This window comes from Melanotaenia boesemani, chromosome 4 (genome assembly GCF_017639745.1).
Source record: "Melanotaenia boesemani isolate fMelBoe1 chromosome 4, fMelBoe1.pri, whole genome shotgun sequence".
Taxonomy (NCBI): Eukaryota; Metazoa; Chordata; class Actinopteri; order Atheriniformes; family Melanotaeniidae; genus Melanotaenia; species Melanotaenia boesemani.
The window spans coordinates 38,336,684-38,358,283 of record NC_055685.1 but is presented as its reverse complement, the minus strand read 5'-3'; the positions used below and the strand labels follow the sequence as shown (position 1 = coordinate 38,358,283).

Below are 21,600 nucleotides of genomic sequence, written 5' to 3'. Positions count from 1 at the left end.
TGGGGGGTTGTGGTGATCATTCTGTTCATGCAGAAATGGATTCAAGTGGAGGAAAAGTGGTTCATTATCTCGTCTACACTCAGCGGCCACTTCGATGGGCACAGATTCAACCAGGTGGTGGAAACCTTCCTCAGAGGTTTTCTCCATATTGACATGACAGCATCACACAGTTGCTGCAGGTTTGTCGGCTGCATCCATGATGAGAATCTCCCTTTCCACCACATCCAAAAGCTGCTCTACTCTCTAAATTTCATCACAGGTGCATCCCAACTAGCAGTTTGGACAACTGGGAAGAATCGTATAAAGAAGCGGGATCAGAAGATGCTCTGTGGAGGCTTGAAGTAGAGTTTAAGTTTTACAAACTGGTGGGAAGTTTTGCTCAAATCTGGGAAGAACAGGACGTGCTGTGGTGCTCAGGCTGATGAGACTGGAAATACTGGAATTAAAAGGTCACATTAAAATGAAATAACTATTTCTTTCTTTTGTAGGTAAGAGTCTATAAACGCTCTAAAGAGATCCAGATCTAGATTTATAACTGTCATCTGAAGCGGATTTAATTTTCCTGCTTTCTCAGGTACAAACCGCAGCCTTCTGCTTCTCAGGTATTTTTTTTTATTAATATCCCATTTTTGTTTTCAGGATACTTTTATTTTCTTTAATTTTCTTTATTTATGAAATCTTTTGTATTCATGTCTTTGATTATTTCTTGTTTCCTTTCATGAAGAACATCTTAATTTTTTTTTGAAGTGAGCTTTATTACATAGACTTTAAATTAATTATCTCAGAGTTGTTGACGTCCAGTAAAGGCGACATGTTTTTATTTGAAGTTATTTCTCACTGCAGACATGAAAATCCCTGATAGAGATGGAGTTCTTTTCCTCCTGGACCTGTGGTTCTGGTTCTGCAGCAGTCATCACTGGCTCAGAGCGTTGACTAAATGTGTGCGTAGCTGGTCACATGACCACCACATGTGGCCCACAATGAAACTGTCACAAGGAAGGCATCCATGTCCAGGCCGACACCTGACACCTGGACCACATGTGGCCCACAGGAGACTTGCCATAATCCAAGCCACTGGCAACTGGTCCACCCACACAACACATGCCAATGCTGTAACTGAGCCATAAGTGCCAGAACTGGCCCGGATTTGGCCCAAACAAGTCTGCTATCTGGGCGTGAGTCTTCAGTCAGCAGCATCTGTGACTTCTTATGGTAAAAACACACATGTAGGGGTCCAGGCGCACCAATGACATGCAACTTAAATGAGTTTAACAGAAGACAGACGTTTCCAAATGACTCATGACATGAAAACAGAAAACAACACAACTGTGAGAATGTTAAAACTGGTCCCACATGGTCTTCATTTTTATTAGGAACGGCAGAAATCCAGGCTTTGGCACGCTTGTTGGAGTTTGGTATTTATTATCTGCTTAGTTACACAACACTCCACTCCTTCACTTTCTTAACCTTTTTCTAAACTGTTTCTGTGCAGATTCATTTCTGAATGCAGCAGCTTTTTTCATTCCATTTCTATGTGTGGTCTTCAGCGTGGGTCCAGCCGTTACTCAGCAGACATGCAGAATGAAGTCCCGTGAAGCACAGAGTCATTCTGTTTACTGTTTGTCACGAAAACCTGTGGTCGTTGACTCGTTTTTCTGGCTTCAGGGCAGTGTGTCTGCTGCACCACTGAACCTTCATGCCCCTGAATCACTGATCCAGGATCTGCTTAGAGCAGATATGAGCCACTGCTTTAATCTGATGCTGCTGCAGGATGTGAAGGAAAAAGAAAGATGAGCTCTGAACAACAGGAGTTTAACCTGGTTTTATTCCAGTGTGAAGCTGTCACTGAGGAATGTGCTGGATGTGGGAGCTGCAGCTGTTTTATTTAATCTGTCTTTGCTTTGCTGGAGGATAAAACAGTTTTTCAACTCAGTTGCAAAACTTGCTTCAGCTGCACAATCTTTGTCTTAATTAGCTCAGAACCTCTAGTTTCAGACTGAATGTCTGGCTACATGTTGCTTTAAAGATATAAGATGTATTTTATAGAAAATCCATTGTGATTCGTCATAGTTTCTGTGCACATTTACTTTGGGCAGCTTGGTGTAGTTCTGCTTTCTGACCAGCTGAGGGCAGTATACAGCTACTGCAGTTACAGGGGGAGAAACTGATCATTTGCTTTCATTTAGCATGTTTTGTCAACTTATTTTCTGTATTTCTCTTCATTGTTTATTGTGTTTGTTCTTTTTTTCTCTGATCTTTTCTTTCCTTGGAGACCCAGAGAGAGAGAGAGAGAGAGAGAGAAAGAGAGAGAGAGAAATGGTTTTCCTCTCAGCATTATCGTGGTGTTGACTTGCCACCTTTTGCAGAAAAATTGCTCCTCTTCGTCTGCTTGACCTTTAAACTTTGTCCCAACAGATATGAGTTTGTCTCCCAGTTTAACAGATAGTCGTTAAAGTGACAGCCTGAGCGTCTCATGTTCATGTCTCTGGGGAAATAATCCCTAACAGCAGAGACCTGTGGAGTTATCCTACACCACAGATTACATCCCATCCCAGCTGGAAGCAGCCAGCTGGCACCGAATGCTGGAAAACTGCAGATTCTGAACCCAGTCTGGCTCAGGTTGGATGGATTTGAAGCAGTCTGGGATGAGAATTTGACTACTTTTAACCTTTTTAAATAAACTCTTCACTTTCATTCATTCAGGTATCTATTAATAAACAGACAGCATAATGAACCAAAGTGATGAAGGAAGAGAAAGGAATAACAATCCTTTGTAAAAACTAGGATCCGGGCGGCGATCTGGATCATGCCCAAAATCAAATCACTGGTTCCTTCATTTGCTTTCTAAGACGGAGAAATTAGGGCCACATTAAGAAAAGATCATTTATTTCACAAGCTTCAAGAATAAAGTCGTAAAGTGAAGTATCTCCTGGTTTTTGAAGCCTGTGCTGAAGCACAACTTCATGAAGTGCTCCACCGCCCTCATGTCAGCAGCTTTCCTCTTCTAAAAGGACTGGGTAAAATATTACTTTATTCTCCTAAAATTGCAACTTCAATTTTCATAATATTACGACTTTGTTCTCAAGCCTTTAAAAAAATATTTTCCTTAATGTGGCCTAATAATCCATCATACAAAATAGATAAACTAGATCAACACGGATTAAAACACACGGGGCGGCTTGGCTTAGTGGGTGGAGTGGTTGTTCTGCAGCCCAAGGGTTGCATCAGTGTGTGAATGAGTGAATGTGATGTACATGTAAAGCGCTTTGGATAAAAGCGCCATATAAGTACAGGCCATTTACCATTTTACATGAAACCCACCTGACTCCCTGTTTCTACAGTCCTGAAATAAATGTCCATTTTCATAACAGATGTTAGTCCTGTAATTGTCCAGTCTCCTCCACCAGCTAAAATTTAAGATTCCAGTCTAAGAAAATATCTTTCCATTAGTTCAATGTTTGTATTTGGGACAATGCTTTTAAACTCTAAACCAGTACATTCACTGCTTCCACATAATCAGTCCAGCCACTCCAGTATCTCTGACATTTTTCACCCGTATGTCGAAGAGACGGCGCCATTTTTAATCAGGTATTTTTTAAATGTACAGAGAGTAAGAATTACTGACATCTAGTGGTAAAGAGGGGAATAGCACAGTAGCGTATGTACGGTGGCCATCAGTGGCCAAACTTCATCCTGACAGAAAGATGCAGAACAGGACAGAAAATTTTATTTTTATGTTAAAATATCAATATTTTGGTAATTTGTAGTTTAAATATGTAGTTTATCACTAACTGGAACATAGGCATGTAATAATGTTTTCTAACACATTGGGTGGTGGGTGGTTATGCAATAATCGTTGCATACCAACCACCAAGAAGAGAATAAGAAGTTTTGGATGTAAGTAACGTCTGGTTGTGAGCAGAGCGTGATGGAGGGTCCCTGCTTCAGAAGTGATTTTGTACAAAGTATCTGTATCAGATCAGTATCGCCGATACTGGCTTTAATTTTACTTGGATTGGAAAGAGAGTTTGTGGTATCGTACATCACTAATCTGTACTGTCTTCTTCTGTGGTGCTTCTAAGACGTTACTCATCGCAAACGGTGCTCTGGCTCCTATCAAACTGCAGTTTCAAAGCTTCCCACAGAGTTGTTTGTCCATTCAGAGACACCGTAATAAAATAGTGGCAGCTGCCATGTATGTGGACCCATGGCAAGATAGATATATATAATCCTTTTAAGAAAACATTCAGGTAATTTTATTATATATATAAAAAAATAACACAGTCTTTGCTGATACATTAAAATTTTCTGTCACTCTCCAGCTTTGATGTCTAAAACCAACCAAACACCAGCTGAAGTGGAGCTGGGTTTCCTGGCATTTGTGTCCATAACGCCATCCTCCTCCAGCCTTTAGAAGACTCAGAGAGGATGCACAAACAGGTCATCTCAGTCCTCTTTAGTGACCCATCAGGACCAGCAGCACCCCTTTTAAACATGGGACCTGTGCCCATCTGTTGCATCAGGTCTTAATCGGTTAGCTTCCTTGTGCCGGCAGGTCTCAGGTCTATTCTTTAACCCAGCAGCAGCTATTTTCAGCCTGGCCCTAATCTCAGGGTTTACTGTACGTTGAGCTGCGCTGACAAAGAAATGTTCCTCTAATAGCACATTAGCATACAGGCTGGCTTTTTACAGTCAGCCGAGGTCTCAGCAGAGATGAGTGTGAGGTAACGGGTGTGTCGTTCCCATCGTAGAGAGCAGGGTTAATGCAAATTCCTGCCATTTATTTCCATTAAAACCTCTATCTGTCCACATAAAAATAACTTTAATGAGAAAAAATTTCCATAGCAACATAGAGATGGGTTCATGTCTGAGCAGCTAACATTAGATTTTACCATCGACGCTGAAATAATGATTATGAGCTGAAGGTCGCTCGCTGTACAATGTAGAACAGATAAAAAAGGCTGAAGGTGACAGAGATGTGTCATCAACGGAAAGTATTTCAGCAGATCCGGAGCGGAAACAAATAATTCCACCATGAAATTCCTGAGATGCAGAGTTTTTCCTGTGACCTAGACATGAGTGTGTAAATATGTTCATGAGGAAGATGACTCAAGCACATGGAGAAGGATTTTTTTTACTCATATCAGGTCAGAGTTCCTGGATGCAACCATAAACCATGGAAACAGTTTCTTCACAAGCCACCATGGTGGTTTTTCTGTGAAGCTCAGTGAATAAATGCAAATGAAAGATTAAAACTGAAACTAATTGTTTGTCAGCTAATTTGGAGCTTCACTCAATTTTTATTTCTTAACTTATTTGCTGAAATTATTCTGACATTAACCCCTAATTAAAAAGAATATTGTGCCTCTCTTTAAAATGTAAATAAAAGCAGAATTGAATCATTTACTAATCTCATTAACTTGTGTTTTATTCCCAGTAGAAGATAAACAACACGTCAGATGATGAAGCTGAGACATTTTACCATGTGATGGAAAATAAGAGCTGACAGTGAATCTAATGCAGCAACACATCTGGAAAAAGTTGGAACAGGAGCAACAAAAGGCTGGAAAAGTACCTGGTACAAACCAGAAACACCTGGAGGAGCATTAGACAACTAACCAGGTTACCTGGCAACAGGTCAGTAACAAGACTGGTATAAAAGGAGCATTTCAGAGAGAATCTCAGAAGATTCACAGTTATGCTCAATCTCTGTATGTACACACAAATTTGTAGATTTTATTAATTAGTTTCCTTCTCTTAATAAAAAACTAAATGAAAAAAAAGATAAAAAGCAGTCACTAAGAGTCGAGCTAATTTTCAGGATGTCCTGAAACCTTCTGATGAAACCTAGACTGGGCTCCTACGAAGAACCTGGACCAAGATGGAGTGAAAAGCTGGTTGTGTTTACACCGAACACACTTAGCAACACACTTTAAAAAACACCAAAAGGAGCACTTTCAGGAGCAGAAGCAATGTGGTCATGAAGGGTTTTCACCCCGACGGCTTGCAGCTTTCTGGACCTGCTTGGCCGTGTAGAAGCTGGTCTGAAGCAGAGAGCTCCACATGTCGACTATCTCTCTAATTCCAAGCTTCAGTCTTTCTCAGAGGATCCATGACGTCACATAGCTCAACTATGTGACGTCACACACTCACACATTTTCCTGAACAACATCAGACCTTTTGGTTTGTTTTCCCACCACTTGTAAGCCTGTTATTTAACTAAGATGCTCTTAGTGTTCAGCAGTGAATCTTGGTTTGGATTATAAATGAGTGTTTCAGAATATCTATCTTATAAAATCCCATTTCAGGGAATTTAGTCAGTATTCTTATCAGGACTTCTGGTAGCGGTGACTAAAGCGTATTTACTGTAAGAGGTGTTAATCCCTGCCGACATCCCTTTTCTCGGGAGCAGCAGAGCTACTGTGACTGCTGGCAGGCTGCAGAGTGGTCAGTTGTGTAACCAGATAAGCTCAGACACTTTCTGTCAGCTGGTTGTTGAGCTGCAGATAACACGTGGAAGCAACATGGAGGCTCAGTGAGGAGCTTCAGCGCTTCTGGGTTAGATTCAGATACTCCCTCTCTGTTGTTAGGAGGGTGTTTAAGCAGATCCTCGCTCAGGTGTTTAAATGATGTTCAATAAAATCTTTATGCTAACGGAGGTCCATGATTTGCTTACATTCATGGAGGAGAAAACTGGAGCTGAACTTTTTGATTTGTCCAGTTTTATTATTTATTATTAACCGAGTACCAAAATCCCATCAAAAGAAAGTCCAGCCCTTCTAAACACTTGGCTCTCTTAGACAGGAATCGATTCTTCTTGATCATGAGCGACACATCACCACGGAGCTCTGTGAGAGCGAAGCAGCGAAGGGATTTAACTGGGAGCCGACTCTTCTGATTCTCCACAAAACATCGTCTTTTGTTTATGACACATCACTAATCAATGCTACATAATTAATGTTTGGGAACGAGATAATTAAGCTGTGGTCATGGCTTTTAAAATTGTTGACAACTTTTTTAAAAATGATTACTAAAGCTCTTTAAAAACAACATACCAGCTGACCAACGTGCTGTATAATAAATTAGAAAGAGAAAAAAACATAAAAGCAGCATAAATGAAAAAAAAAAAAAAAAAAAAACTGGTATAAAAATGCAAATAAAGTTAAAAATGAAAAAGTAAAACTTGTCAAAGGTCCGCATGTTGTTTTAGTTTCAAACTGCTTGCCTTAACCCCTTTAATGCCAAAACGTGTTATATCTGATACGTACAGGTTATGAGACCCTTTAGGCATCACTTTATGGCAAAAACTTTATGGTCAAAACCCTGTTGTACACCCAATCTGATTATTATCTGATTATTTTTTCACATGCTGTTAAAGGGCCAAATAAAGACTTCAAATTAACAAAATGAAAAAAAATTCAGATTTTTTTCTTGGGTCAGGCTTTTAAGGGTTAAACACCCAAATGAAGTGTCACTTACTAATTGACTAATGACAGTTATTAATCCCAGCAGATATCAAAATATCATTGTGACAGACCAGCATGTTCGTTATTATTTTGGAGGTTTTTCAGTAGGATGTATGTAAATGTTACTGGTTTATCTGGGATGTTTACTGGTACTGGTTTATCTGGGATGTGTACTGGTACTGGTTTACCTGGGATGTTTACTGGTACTGGTTTATCTGGGATGTTTACTGGTACTGGTTTATCTGGGATGTGTACTGGTACTGGTTTACCTGGGATGTTTACTGGTACTGGTTTATCTGGGATGTTTACTGGTACTGGTTTATCTGGGATGTGTACTGGTACTGGTTTACCTGGGATGTGTACTGGTACTGGTTTACCTGGGATGTGTACTGGTACTGGTTTATCTGGGGTGTTTACTGGTACTAGTTTACCTGGGATGTGTACTGGTACTGGTTTACCTGGGATGTGTACTGATACTGGTTTATCTAGGGTGTTTACTGGTACTAGTTTACCTGGGATGTGTACTGGCACTGGTTTACATGGGATGTGTACTGGTACTGGTTTATCTGGGATGTTTACTGGTACTGGTTTATCTGGGTTGTTTACTGGTACTGGTTTATCTGGGATGCTTACTGGTACTGGTTTACCTGGGATGTTTACTGGTACTGGTTTATCTGGGATGTTTACTGGTACTGGTTTATCTGGGGTGTTTACTGGTACTGGTTTACCTGGGATGTGTACTGGTACTGGTTTATCTGGGATGTGTACTTGTACTGGTTTATCTGGGATGTTTACTGGTACTAGTTTATCTGGGGTGTTTACTGGTACTAGTTTACCTGGGATGTGTACTGGTACTGGTTTATCTGGGATGTGTACTGGTACTGGTTTATCTGGGATGTTTACTGGTACTGGTTTACCTGGGATGTTTACTGGTACTGGTTTATCTGGGATGTTTACTGGTACTGGTTTACCTGGGATGTTTACTGGTACTTGTTTATCTGGGATGTTTACTGGTACTAGTTTACCTGGGATGTGTACTGGTACTGGTTTATCTGGGATGTTTACTGGTACTGGTTTATCTGGGATGTGTACTGGTACTGGTTTATCTGGGATGTTTACTGGTACTGGTTTATCTGGGGTGTTTACTGGTACTGGTTTATCTGGGATGTGTACTGGTACTGGTTTATCTGGGATGTGTACTGGTACTGGTTTATCTGGGATGTTTACTGGTACTGGTTTATCTGGGGTGTTTACTGGTACTGGTTTATCTGGGATGTGTACTGGTACTGGTTTATCTGGGATGTTTACTGGTACTGGTTTATCTGGGGTGTTTACTGGTACTGGTTTATCTGGGATGTGTACTTGTACTGGTTTATCTGGGATGTGTACTGGTACTGGTTTATCTGGGATGTGTACTGGTACTGGTTTATCTGGGATGTTTACTGGTACTGGTTTATCTGGGATGTGTACTGGTACTGGTTTATCTGGGATGTGTACTGGTACTGGTTTATCTGGGATGTGTACTTGTACTAGTTTATCTGGGATGTTTACTGGTACTGGTTTATCTGGGGTGTTTACTGGTACTGGTTTATCTGGGATGTGTACTGGTACTGGTTTATCTGGGATGTTTACTGGTACTGGTTTATCTGGGGTGTTTACTGGTACTGGTTTATCTGGGATGTGTACTTGTACTGGTTTATCTGGGATGTGTACTGGTACTGGTTTATCTGGGATGTGTACTGGTACTGGTTTATCTGGGATGTGTACTGGTACTGGTTTATCTGGGATGTTTACTGGTACTGGTTTATCTGGGGTGTTTACTGGTACTGGTTTATCTGGGATGTTTACTGGTACTGGTTTATCTGGGATGTTTACTGGTACTGGTTTATCTGGGATGTGTACTGGTACTGGTTTATCTGGGATGTTTACTGGTACTGGTTTATCTGGGGTGTTTACTGGTACTGGTTTATCTGGGATGTGTACTGGTACTGGTTTATCTGGGATGTTTACTGGTACTGGTTTATCTGGGGTGTTTACTGGTACTGGTTTATCTGGGATGTGTACTGGTACTGGTTTATCTGGGACGTTTACTGGTACTGGTTTATCTGGGATGTTTTGGGGAACAATAAAGTGGTGGAGCTGCTGGTAAATGTCATCTTTTGTGTCTCGTCTGTTTGTTTTGTAGAAAATGATTTCAGTAAATGAGTCCAATTAACTTATTATTATCAGTAATATTTTAATTCATCCCAATATTAAAATAAAATGTGACCATAATAATTAATAATCATTTTCACACAATATAATAATGCATGAGCACAGATTGATATATTAATATGTTATCTATGTCACCAGATGTCTTGTTTTATTGTCATTACAGTCAGCTTTAGAGCATCAACCCTCTCACATATAAAACTCTTAGTAACGATGATCCATTGGATCGCAACAATCTCAGAGTTCCACATTTTCACTCCCGGCCTGCTGGTTTACTGCTGGTTCCCAGAGGTTCTAAAAGCAGAATGAGTGGCAGAACCTCCAGTTATCGGACCCCTCTCAGTGGAACCAGTTTGTACGAATACAGTCCTTATAAACTGGACTTGGGTCACAATGACGTGATTATGTCTGTAAAGTGCCTTTAGATAACTTTGTTGTGAATTGGTCTTATACAATTAAAGCTCGACTGAATTGTGAGATGCTACAGTTGTAAAAAGCTTGTTTCTGCAAAGAAAGAAGCTTTTTACTGCAGCCTGGAGTGCAGCACGGTTAGGGTAATTAGTATGGGCACGCAGACATTATGTCTGTCGCTGCTATTTGGAGCCAGAGCTGATAAAAACCAGTCAGTACTGCTGCTGGAACCGAATGCTGGAACCACAATGACATGGTCTAATTTCTCAGAAATTTGCAGGTCATCTCGACCTTTTTGCTTCTGGTTTCTGCAACAATCAGAACTTTATACCAGCATGACTCAGGCTGTGGCCACTGAAATGGTTTACTAAGGTAGAAGAAGAAACAACATTAAACAAACATCAACAACACTCCTGATGTGTCACCTGTCCTCTCAAGGCTCTGTATTTATATAAAAACACTGACTGAATGTTTCAGTGTTTTAAAAAGCATACATTACAGATTCTGTCAGTTATTTATAGCGCTTAATGTTGTAAAATAATTGGTTTGAACCACTTTTCTTCTAGTGGATATGTGAAATATTTCTTACTGTTTCTCTTTATTTGAGAGATTTGGATTGAAAAAAAGGTTTTCTGAAAGAGATGCAGTCTGCTGCTGATGATGTTTGTTGCAGTGGAGATTTAACAAACGATGTAATCTAGTAACTGTTATTTAACTACTCTTCTTGTCCCAGATCAAGGCTACGCCAACTTCTCTTGTCTTACGGTTAAAACCTCTAGTGGAGCTTTAAGTTCTGACCCTCAGCAGGTCAACAAACAGACCTGCAGCTGTAAATGTCCTGCTGATGACCCACCTTGTTTCCCACTTCCAGCCTGCCAGCCTGACTCTCTCTCTCTGGGCTCTGATGGCTATAATTGGCTCTCTTAGCCTGGCTGGCTAATGCATTATAAAAGCTCCCCTGGCCTGGTTTATCCTCCGACAGCATTTACAGAATCACACTTCCGTCTCGCTGCAGCATGTTCTCTCTATACTGAGAGCTTCAGTAAAGCAGAGTGGATCCCTGCAGGCTGCTGGCATCCCGGGTCTTGCTCAGATCTGAGGACTAAATATCACAGGTGAGTGGTTAGATGGATCTAGTTTGGTTCCTGATAAGTTTTAGTTCATTCCTGACAACCTGGTGGAGATTAAAGTCTCTCTGAACTGAAATCTGATCTCTGAGATGTTGGGTTGGATTTTAAACCACAATTGTTTCAATTCGACTTTCTGGGAAGTTATGCAGTCTGTTACAAATTATATAACAGAAACAGTTTTAATTGCAGTTTATTTGATGTGGAAATAATGTTGGAAGGGACATAACTGAAAACATACTGGATTTCATCCAAGGTTTGTGGGCTGAAACAGTAGAAATTGATTTAATAGTTTTAGAAGCTTGAAACGTAAATGTCTTTACAGCATAGATAGATAGATAGATAGATAGATAGATAGATAGATAGATAGATCTGCACTAACTTTTGCCTTTTCTTGGCTTTTAATAATTTTAATTTAATGTATTATTCTATTATGATTTTATTGTGATTTTTTTCTATTTGTTTCTGCCTTTTACTATTTTTTAATGCTATTTTTGCACCACCTGTAATGCTTTTAATGTTTTACGTAAAGAACTTTGAATTGTCTTGTACATTAAAACGTGCTATACAAATAAACTTGCCTTGCCTTACAAACGTTAAGCTACAGAGCATCTATCCAGGAGCATGGGCCAACAAATGGATTTCATGACAAATGCTCACAAGTCAAAAACTCACAACAATAGAAGAAAAAGAGACAAATTGTTTTATAATCTATATTATACAGCAAAAAAAAAAAAAAAAAAAGTATACATATATGCCTGCTGCATGCTGTGCTGAGCCACCTGAAAGACCACACGGGACACCCTGGGCCTACCCCCTCTCACATGTACCTGGATCAAGGACTATTTGACCAATGGGCTGCAGAGACTTGCCCCCCACCTTTCCTCCACCTGCACACTGAGCACCGGTTCACCACAGGGCTGACAACACCGCAGTGGTCGGACTGATCTCAAAGTGTGACCATACAGCCTACAAAGAGGCCCAGAAGCTGATGACCTGGTGCACAGACAACAACCTGGTACGGGAGCTGCACTGAGACATACAGAGCGAGGCTTTAGAGGTCAGTCAAAGCAGCACAGTGGATTGTTGGCTGTCCTGTCCCCTCCCTGACGGAGATCTACACCACCACCGGAGCTAAAAACATAATCAAGGACACTAAACGTCCCAGTTCCCAGCTATTTGACCTGGTGCCCTCTACTGTAAATTACACTCTTCAGACGGGTGTTCTCCCATCTGCCTGTAAAACGGCCCCTTTAGATCCCTGTCATGGTTGCTGCTCTGCTGGGCCTCCAGTCCCTCATCACGCTCATCTGCTCCACCTGTGGCAATCCTGATTGCTCACTCTCTTCACCTTCTCCCCTCCCTACTTAAGGTCACTCCAGTCCTTGCTTCCCTGCCAGATGGTCAGCATTGTTTTTCTTGTTGATGTCCAGCGTTTACTCTTGTTCCCAGATTCCGGTATTTGACCCTGTTACGGCCCTTGGACTTCTTTTGCTTCATCCCCTGTCGGACTGCTCCTGCCTAGTGCTCTCCTAGATTTGGCCCTGTTTTGGAAAGACCACGGATTTTCGCCTGCCCCCACAAGTAGTCTGCCTCTTGCCCCTGTTTATGACTCTTGGCTTCTTAATTCTCTGCTCCTTTGGATTGTGGACCCTCCTGATTGGTTCTGGAGTCTTTTCAGGATCCTGTACCCTGCATTACCTGAGGAAGTCTCCACCACTTCCTACCCGACCACACCTTGCTCATCTCCTCCATTACCCGGTCTCAATAAATTACATTGTTTTGTAATCTCAATCACTGAGTGTCTGGCTGAATTTCTGGGTCCTCAGGGAGACACCATTACAGATCCCACTGTTTATAATAATTACTGAGCTGTATTCAATGTGTCATTTTTAAGAAAAATCATAGAAAAAGTTGTTTTTCTTCAGTTAAATGAATTTTTGGATAAAAACAGATATTTTTCCAAGATATTATCTGGTTTTAGGACAAACCACAGTACCGAGACGCCATTTTAAAGATTGGAAATGACCTCAGGTGTAACTTTGATGAGCAGAGACTTTCAGTTCTGGTTCTACTGGATCTAAGAGCTGCCTTTGATACAGTAGATAACCAGATTTTATTAAACAGACTCAGAAGTTTGGTTGGCCTCTCAGGTATAGACTTTATTGGTTTCACTCATATCTCACAAATCAGCAGTTTTGTGAGTATGGGTACAGGCTCCTCAAAGACCCATAAAATCCGGTGTGGGGTTCCCCACGGATCAGTTTTAGGCTCACTTCTGTTTAATCTGTACATGTTGCCTCTTGGGGGTGAATACATGGCCCTGATTTTCACAGCTTTACATTGTCGTCGCCTGATGACCTGAAGCTAGTTAACACTCTTAAATTGTATTTTAGACATAAAATCATGGATGGTAGAAAATTTCCTACAGAGAGATAATTTTACCTTGTTGACTCTGAGCTGGGTTTTATTCATCACACATCAGAAATGTCACAAAGACAGGATTTTACCATCTTACCATGGCCAAAGTCCGCCGATTTCTCTCTCCTCCCAGCACCAAGGTGCTTATGCTTTTATTTCTAGTAGATTAGATTACTGTAATGCCCTGCTCTCTGGTCTACCCAAAATGTTTATTTCTAACTTAGAATTCCTCCAGAACTATGCGGGAGGTGCTCTGAGGAGGACCAGAGGGGGGGAACACATCACACCAGTTTTAAAATCGCTGCATTTGTTTCAGGATTGATTTTAAGGTTCTTTTAGTAGTTTATAAATGTCTTAAAGACCTTGGGCCCTCTTATTTATCAGATCTTCTTTTTAATAATGAACCTTCGCGGACCCTGAGACCTTCTGGTACCGGCCTTTTAGTTGTTCCCAAAGTCAGAACCAAGACTTCTGGTGAGTCCTCGTTCCACCACTACGAGCCTCGACTGGAACATCCTGCAGAGAACCTCAGGGCTGAAGAGACTATTGATGTTTTTAAAGACATTTTTTGTTTTACCCAAGTACACAGTTTTTAATAAACTCCTTTATTTTGTTTTATTTTCTTGAACTCCTTTATCTGTATTTTTATTCTTGTTGCTCTTATCAGTTCTTGTTGTTCATAAGTGTATTTATTCTTGCTTTTACTGTTTAACTCCAGTTTTTCCTCCTGGGTATCCTCCACACCGGTAGCTCTACCTGCTCTGTCTGCAGGGTTGTTGCCATGGTGACTGCCCTTTTCTGGGTGGCTGGGGGTCCTGCACTGCAGCCTTGTTGCTGTGGTGTGGACCCAGACCTGTCTTGACCTGGGTGGTTCCTGTGGTGGCGCCCTCTGTGGTCATGGCTATAAATATAAAGATGGTGTTGTAGTTAGCACTGTCGCTCCACACCATGAAGGTTCATGGCTTCAAGTGTTCACCCTGACTCAAATCATTGAGTCATTAACAGGAAATAGCAGAACTTTTTATTTGACTGAGGTGTGTTGTAGTAGGGAAACATCTAAAACCTGCAGGACAGTAGCTCATGTGACTGGCGTTGGAGTTTGCTGCGCTAAACTGTCCCTAGCAGTGAGTGTGGGTGGATGTTTGTCTGTCTGTGATGGCCCTGAGATGGCCTGGAATGGATGCATCCTTTCTTGCACCTGAAAGAAAAGGGCTGACCCTCCATTACTAACAGTCATTCAGGGTTCAGATTGCAGTCGGCGCAGTAACACTAAACGCAGGTCTTTCCGTTGCAGGATGAAGCCGAGATGCCGCCGCTCCACTGTGGACAGACTTCCCACCATCAGTGAGATGCAGGAGAGCGACATAGAGGACGGAGACCTGGACTTCTCCTCCCACACTATGGAGGAGTACGTGGACTCCATCAAAGAGCTCTCCCAACCGGCCTGCTACCCGCTGCACGGGCCCCTGAGAGGCCACCGTCGCTGGAGGGTCAGCACCAGCCCAGCAGTCTCTGCCGGGGCTCCATCGTTTTTTCTGAGCTCCTCAAGGAGCCACAGCTCCTGGCTTCCCATTGACCCATCAGACGTTACGCTCATCTTGACCGAGCATTCAGACTATGACCTGCCACTGCGCGTGAAACAGAGCCTGATGGACATGCTGGTGTCTCGGTCCCTGTTTGCAGGCCTGGTGTGATCCAGAGCCATGTTCCCCCTGCAGCCCTGACATCAGCTCCATGTTGCATGACCCATTTATTTGATAGAAGTAACTGAGTACTCTCCAAATGTGATTTTCCCTTTGAAGTGCTTAATGAATGCAACGCATGAAACAAAAGATGAAAAGGGAACAATATCAAGGGCAGAACAAACAAATGAGCAGAGCTCGCCCGAAGCGTGAGCCCACTAAGTGGCTGCACGGGGCCCTTCAGCCACCAGGGGGCGCTCACTCGAACAGAGCGTGATTTAAATATTTTAAGATGCACCTAATTATCTCTGGGATTAAAAACTCACTTAAAAACAAATAAATAACTTCATTAGCACATATGTTTAGGTTTTGGATTTAAATAAAAATGAACCCCAAAACTTTTTTCCCTTCAGACTAAAACAACACAGTCTTCTCTGTCCAAAGACACATGAAACAAACAGGCAGCAGAGGGCCCTTCAGCCAAAACAAAACCATAAACTCTTCTGGTTTTGAGCCTGTGTTTGACTGTTTAAACACAGACTCTGCCTCCTCTACAGAGCCCTAAATCAGTGGAATAAAAGAAAAGCCTGAATAAAACCTGAAAGAGTGAAAACATCTCTGTGTGACTTTTTAAAGTTTCATCTTTAAGCATTGATGAAGAAAATGACTCATTCATAAATACTGTCTCTAAAGTGGATTCCCAGCATTTCTAGCAATGACACAAATAAAGTCTCATGGGTTTTTATATGAACTTCTCCTCATCCTGTCAATGATTTCCTCATCTTCATTACCAGTTTTTCTGTGGAGCTCCCATTGATCTCACAGTCTGTCACTCTTCTTACTTTTGTCCTGCAGGAAAATACTGTCAGTGTCTGGGTTTGGACTGAATAGTTCAAATGCTGAACAAACTGAACTAAACTGAAATGTCCACGTTTAGAGTAGAGCCATATGAAAAGTGTTACACAATCATGATAATCGGGACCTGAACATGAGCTAAAAAGCTTCCGATGAATAACATGTGACATATTAAAATGTCATTACTGAACAAAAACTAGTCCAGAAGTCAGTGAGGTGTCTGGATGACGCCATCAGTTTCTCTCATGGTTGTGGAGGAATTTTGCTCCACTCTTCTTTCCAACGTGGCTTCAGTTCTTTGGTTTCTGCAGCTCTCTGAAGGTCCCACCACAGCAACTCAGTCAGGTTCAGATCTGGACTTTGACTGGATCATGTCAACCTTGGTCCTGGTGTAGATCTGCTGCTGAGTTTGGGGTCATTGTCCTGATGCACGAGACAGTTCCAGCCAAGGATAGACTCACATCTGACTTTTGTATCCAGAAAAGTTCACAGTTCACTCACCGACTGCAAGGTGTCCGGATCATCAGTGTCTTCAGCATGTAGGCAGCATGGAACTGATCCATCGACTTTCCAGTTGGTGGACGACCGCTCTTCCTCCGAGGCTACAGCCACGTGGCTGCTAAGCCATGCTGCCATGTTCTTTTCAGAAGTTTTCTCCCCTTCCAAACAAGCCCTACTGGTTCTGTATTTTTCTAACTGGACTGCCATGAACTTTAACATTTAGCCTGCTAGCTGAGGTCTGGAGAGTCTGAGCATTGTACGGTTTACCTTTAACTGAACTTGCTGGGATGTCCACTCTTGGAAAGATTGACATCTGTCTGGAATGTTTCCCACTTGTGAATAATCTTTCTCTCTGTAAAATCATGAACTCCAGATAGTTTGGAAATGACCTTCTAACCCTTCTCAGACTGATGGGCTGAAACAGACCATAGCTGATGTCTTTGCTTCTTGGCATTGTGTCACCTCACCTGCATGTTTTTATGGAGGTACTCACACTGATCCTGTGGAATGAATTAATGCATTGATCAGAGGAGGATCGGTAAAAGTTACAAACAGTAAACTTTACAGACATTTTGAAAAAGGTTTAATCTGGTTTTAAAGAACTTTAATTGTTTTTATTCATTTTTGTGTATTCAAAGTAATTTGGTTTAGTTTCAGAAAAACAACTGAGCTGTAAATATGAAATGAGTCCAGCTTTAACATTTCCTGCATTGCTTTGTGCATAAACCCCCTGAATTCTGCTCTGGACCTGCGCTTGAGTCGTCTTATTTTAGGTTTCTTTTTCCCTGAAGTCTTGTGACTGTGAGAAAGAATCTGGTCGGGTCTTGGCAGTAAAAAGCAGGAGTCACTTCCAAAAACACATGTGGTAAAAGAGAGAAAGCCTCCCTGGAGGCGATTCCACAGAACAAGCTCAGAGGTTTAGTATGGCTGACCTGAACTGAACACACACGTATTGTGCAATACAATCTGTATGTGTTCGTCAAGTCTCTGGAACATGAACTGTCATTATATTCCAAAGAATAAGTCAGAACATGCATTATTTGTAAATGAATGGTATGCAGATATGAAGCAAAGCTTAATACACAGCAACACTAACAGCTCAGTGCTGATTCAGCAGGATGAGATGATTTCTTTTAAACTGAATTCACTGCAGATCCTTTTTCAAAAACTCATTAAATGAGGAAATCTGTAAGGTGAGCTGTAAGACGTTCTGCGGTGTGCCTGAGGGGCTGACAGAAAACAGATCTGCTGTTATCAACTCCGAGTCTGCTTGTGATACCTCACAGAGTGTGATGTTCGGCTTTACATATCAAACACAGTCAAGAAAAACAAGAAGTAATGAGAGCTGTACGCTGGTGAAAATACCATGAGAATCCGTCACATAAAATCATCATGCTAAAGTATTATAACTAAGCCAACAGACAATCCTCCAGTCGAGACATGCATGTAATCAGAAGAAGAACTGGAAGCAGTTACTGCATGTTTTTATTTCACAACACAGTCCTGCTCTGTTGGATTCATCTCAGTGTGACGCCATGTTGCCTCACTGATGCAAATCACAACATCCACAATCTTCGCCTTTCACTGACAAGCAGCTTTGGTTTTACCTTTTTAAATGGAAGCAACATAACAACGGACACACATCCCTGCATGGTGAAACATGAAACTGTTTTCCTGCTAAGGAGCTGTGCGTCCTGCAGAAGAGGGGAGACTTAATATTTCTGATATGTGGAAGATGCCGTTAGGGAATCCATTCAGTGTTTTTCTATGTACTGATCACACTCTGTAACACACACTCACCATTCCCCTCGTCAGAGCCACCTGCTTGTTAACACAAATATCTAATCAGCCAATCACATGGCAGTAACTCAACACATTTGGTCATGTAGACGTAAAGACGACTTGCTGAAGTTCAAGCTGAGCATCAGAATGAGGAAGAAAAGGGATTTAAGTGACTAAATGTGGCATGGTTGTTGGTCTGAGTATTTACCCCATCTTCTATAGACCATTCTCTGTAAAGAGAATGGTCGATAGAATAAATATCCACACCGGGTGCCTCCTGTCAGCTAAGGACAGGTAACTGATTCACACACACTCACCAACACTGGACAATGGAAGATGGAGAAACGTTGCTGGTCTGATGAGTCTCCATTTCAGCTCCACATTCAGATGCTCGGCTCAGAATCTGCTGGAAACATCATGAAAACATGGATCCATCCTGCCTTGGATCAACGCTTCAGGCTGCTGCTGGTGTAATGGTGGGGGGAGATTTTCTTGGCCCACTTTGGGCCCCTTAGTACCAACGTGGCCTGGTTCAACCAGCACAGCCTACCTGAGTATTGTTGCTGACCATGTCCATCCCTTTATGACCACAGTGGAGCATCTTCTGATGCTACTTCCAGCAGGATAATGCACCATGTCACAAAGCTCAGATCATCTCCACCTGCTTTCTAGAACATGACGATGAGTTCACTGGACTCCAACGGCCTCCACAGCCACCAGATCTCAGTCCAGTAGAGCAGCTTTGGGATGTGGTGGAACGGGAGATTCTCATCATGGATGCAGCCGACAAACCTGCAGCAACTGTGTGATGCTGTCTTATCCCACTAGAATGACTCATAATAATGGTGCAGACCCAGTATCACCAGTTCAAATAGACTAGACCCTCTTACAACCTTGTTACAAAGATTCATGAAAATCTTTGTATCTTCGTACCTGCTGAATGTAAACTTTAATCAATAAATTTACTACAGCTGAGTCTTTATTGTAATGATTAGTTTTGTGAGGAAACCGAGGCTATGCCGTGGTTACCTGTTGAAAACACCACTGATCAACCCACACGGATGTTTATTTCATCTGATCTAGATTTCATAAAAATGCTGAACAGTAATTTTCCAAAACCACATCATGTTTCTTTCAACTTGACAGATGGATGGAGATGGGTAATGATTTTGTTTACCTGCCCATTGTCTAAATATGTAAGTTTCTTGTGTTAAACAGCACCTGGAAGTGATGCATTACTACCACCAAAACCAGAAAAAAACAACTGAATGCCTCACTGTTGTAGGAGAAAATGGATATATGAACCAATGCTAACTGCTCCATACAAACAATTGCGGTGGCTAGGATAATGGAATGGATTGCATGAGAGGCTAAGCTAATGCTAGCGCGACTCACTAATTCTGTGGTCTATATTAACCGCTCTGTTCGACATGCGTTAGCACCCGGGTTACACTAGGCTCTGGAACGAGGTGTGAATCGCTGTGAGATTTGATGCTAATGGAGTTTAACACTAGAAGTCCCAGGAATTTTGATATCTCCCTAAAGTCCCAGAGAAGGGTCGAAAGACCTTTAGTCCAAACTGACGACTCTGCTGGCAAAAATTAGCATCTCTTCATTTGTAAATGCAGCCATTACCTGAGGAATGCACCCATTGCATCCAGCCCCTCCTTGTTACCTTGAAACGTCTGGTAAATTCTGTGGCAGTGGGGGATGGTGGGCTGAGGGGGATAAATAGTAGCTAGCTTCACCTCCAACAAATAGAAGGAAGCAAAATGCAGAGGCGGCTTACAACTCAGCAGGCATTGGACCTGATCCTCAGCGATACAAACCCTTGTGACTCAGATGGAGAAGAGATACAAATTCAGCTGGATTCGGACTCTGACTCTGAGCAGTCTTCAGGTAAGATTTGAAACTATTATTGAACTTTTTGGTATGACAAATTTCTTTCTTTCTGCTTTGTCCTGTACTGTGAGTTGCAACACTGGAATTTCTCCATTTTGGTACAAATAAAGGATTTTTTTAATCTTATTTCCAAAACATCCTATTTTCGTCCTCTGAAATTGTGAAATTGTTTACCTTGCAGATGATGAGACTGCTCCACTGCCAGAAAAGAGGGCTCGGTTGGGAAGTGAGAGGACAGAGATGGCTAAAGATGGCACAGTGTGGCATGAAGAACAGCTGGGGACATGTCTCAATTTCACCCCAATAGAACCATACGGCACAGATGGAGAGCCAACTGCTAAGGCCAGAAGAAGTATCCGGACTCGTCTTCAAAGCTTCTTCTGTTTTATAACACTTGAAATGCTTCGTAGCATTCAAGAATGGACCATTCAGCATGCACGGCAAAAGGAGCAGGCAGATTGGTTCATGAACCTCCCAGAACTAATGGCATTTATTGCAATTATTATCTTGCGGGGGGGGGGAAGAAAGTTCCATCACTACGTGACAATTGGTCAGCAGAGCTGGGAAACCCACGAATCATTGCTACTATGGCCCGAAACCGCTTCCAAAACATCATGCAACACCTACGCTTTGATAACATGTTCACACGCAGTGAGCGAGTGGAGACAAATAAGTTTGCTGCAATTTCTAATCTGTGGGAATCTTTTGTCAATAACTGCATCAGATCTTATAACCCTGGTCGACACATCACTATTGATGAACAGCTTTTCCCGACAAAGACTCGCTGCAGTTTTCTGCAGTACATTGCAACAAAACCGGACAAATTTGGCATTAAGTTTTGGCTGGCTTGTGACTTGAAATCAAAGTACATTTGCAATATCCTGCCATATCTTGGCAAGGACCCCAGTCGTCCCAGTGGAGAGAGACTCTCTGAGAGTGTAGTGATGAGGCTGATGGAGCCGTTCATGGATAAGGGCAGAACTGTAACAACAGACAATTTTTTTACATCGCTGTCCCTTGCGCAACGACTGCTTAGCCGGAAAACCACCATCCTTGGCACAGTCAACAAGATTCGCCGGGAAATTCCTCAGTCAACTAGACTGAAGGACCACACTAAATTCACCACTCGAGTGTTTTTCACCACTGGTGCAACACTCACAGTATATGCGCCGAAACGGAAAAAGACTGTCTATCTTCTCAGCAGCATGCACAATGTGGTTGAGACTGAGAATACCACCAAAA

The 21,600-nt window shown here is 41.9% G+C and overlaps 1 protein-coding gene across 1 annotated transcript; it reads left to right on the top strand.

Moving 5' to 3' along the window:
* Positions 1–11,083: 11,083 nt before the first annotated feature.
* Positions 11,084–15,623, top strand: si:ch73-6k14.2. The gene is made up of 2 exons (XM_041983361.1): positions 11,084–11,203; positions 14,931–15,623. Exon 2 carries the CDS (start codon positions 14,932–14,934, stop codon positions 15,328–15,330), a length of 399 nt encoding a protein of 132 aa, XP_041839295.1. The 5' UTR covers positions 11,084–11,203; position 14,931; the 3' UTR covers positions 15,331–15,623.
* Positions 15,624–21,600: the final 5,977 nt, after the last annotated feature.

What these genes read in the sequence shown, in the direction of transcription:
- si:ch73-6k14.2 (XM_041983361.1), top strand. Translation starts at nt 14,932, where the DNA reads ATGAAGCCGAGATGCCGCCGCTCCACTGTGGACAGACTTCCCACCATC.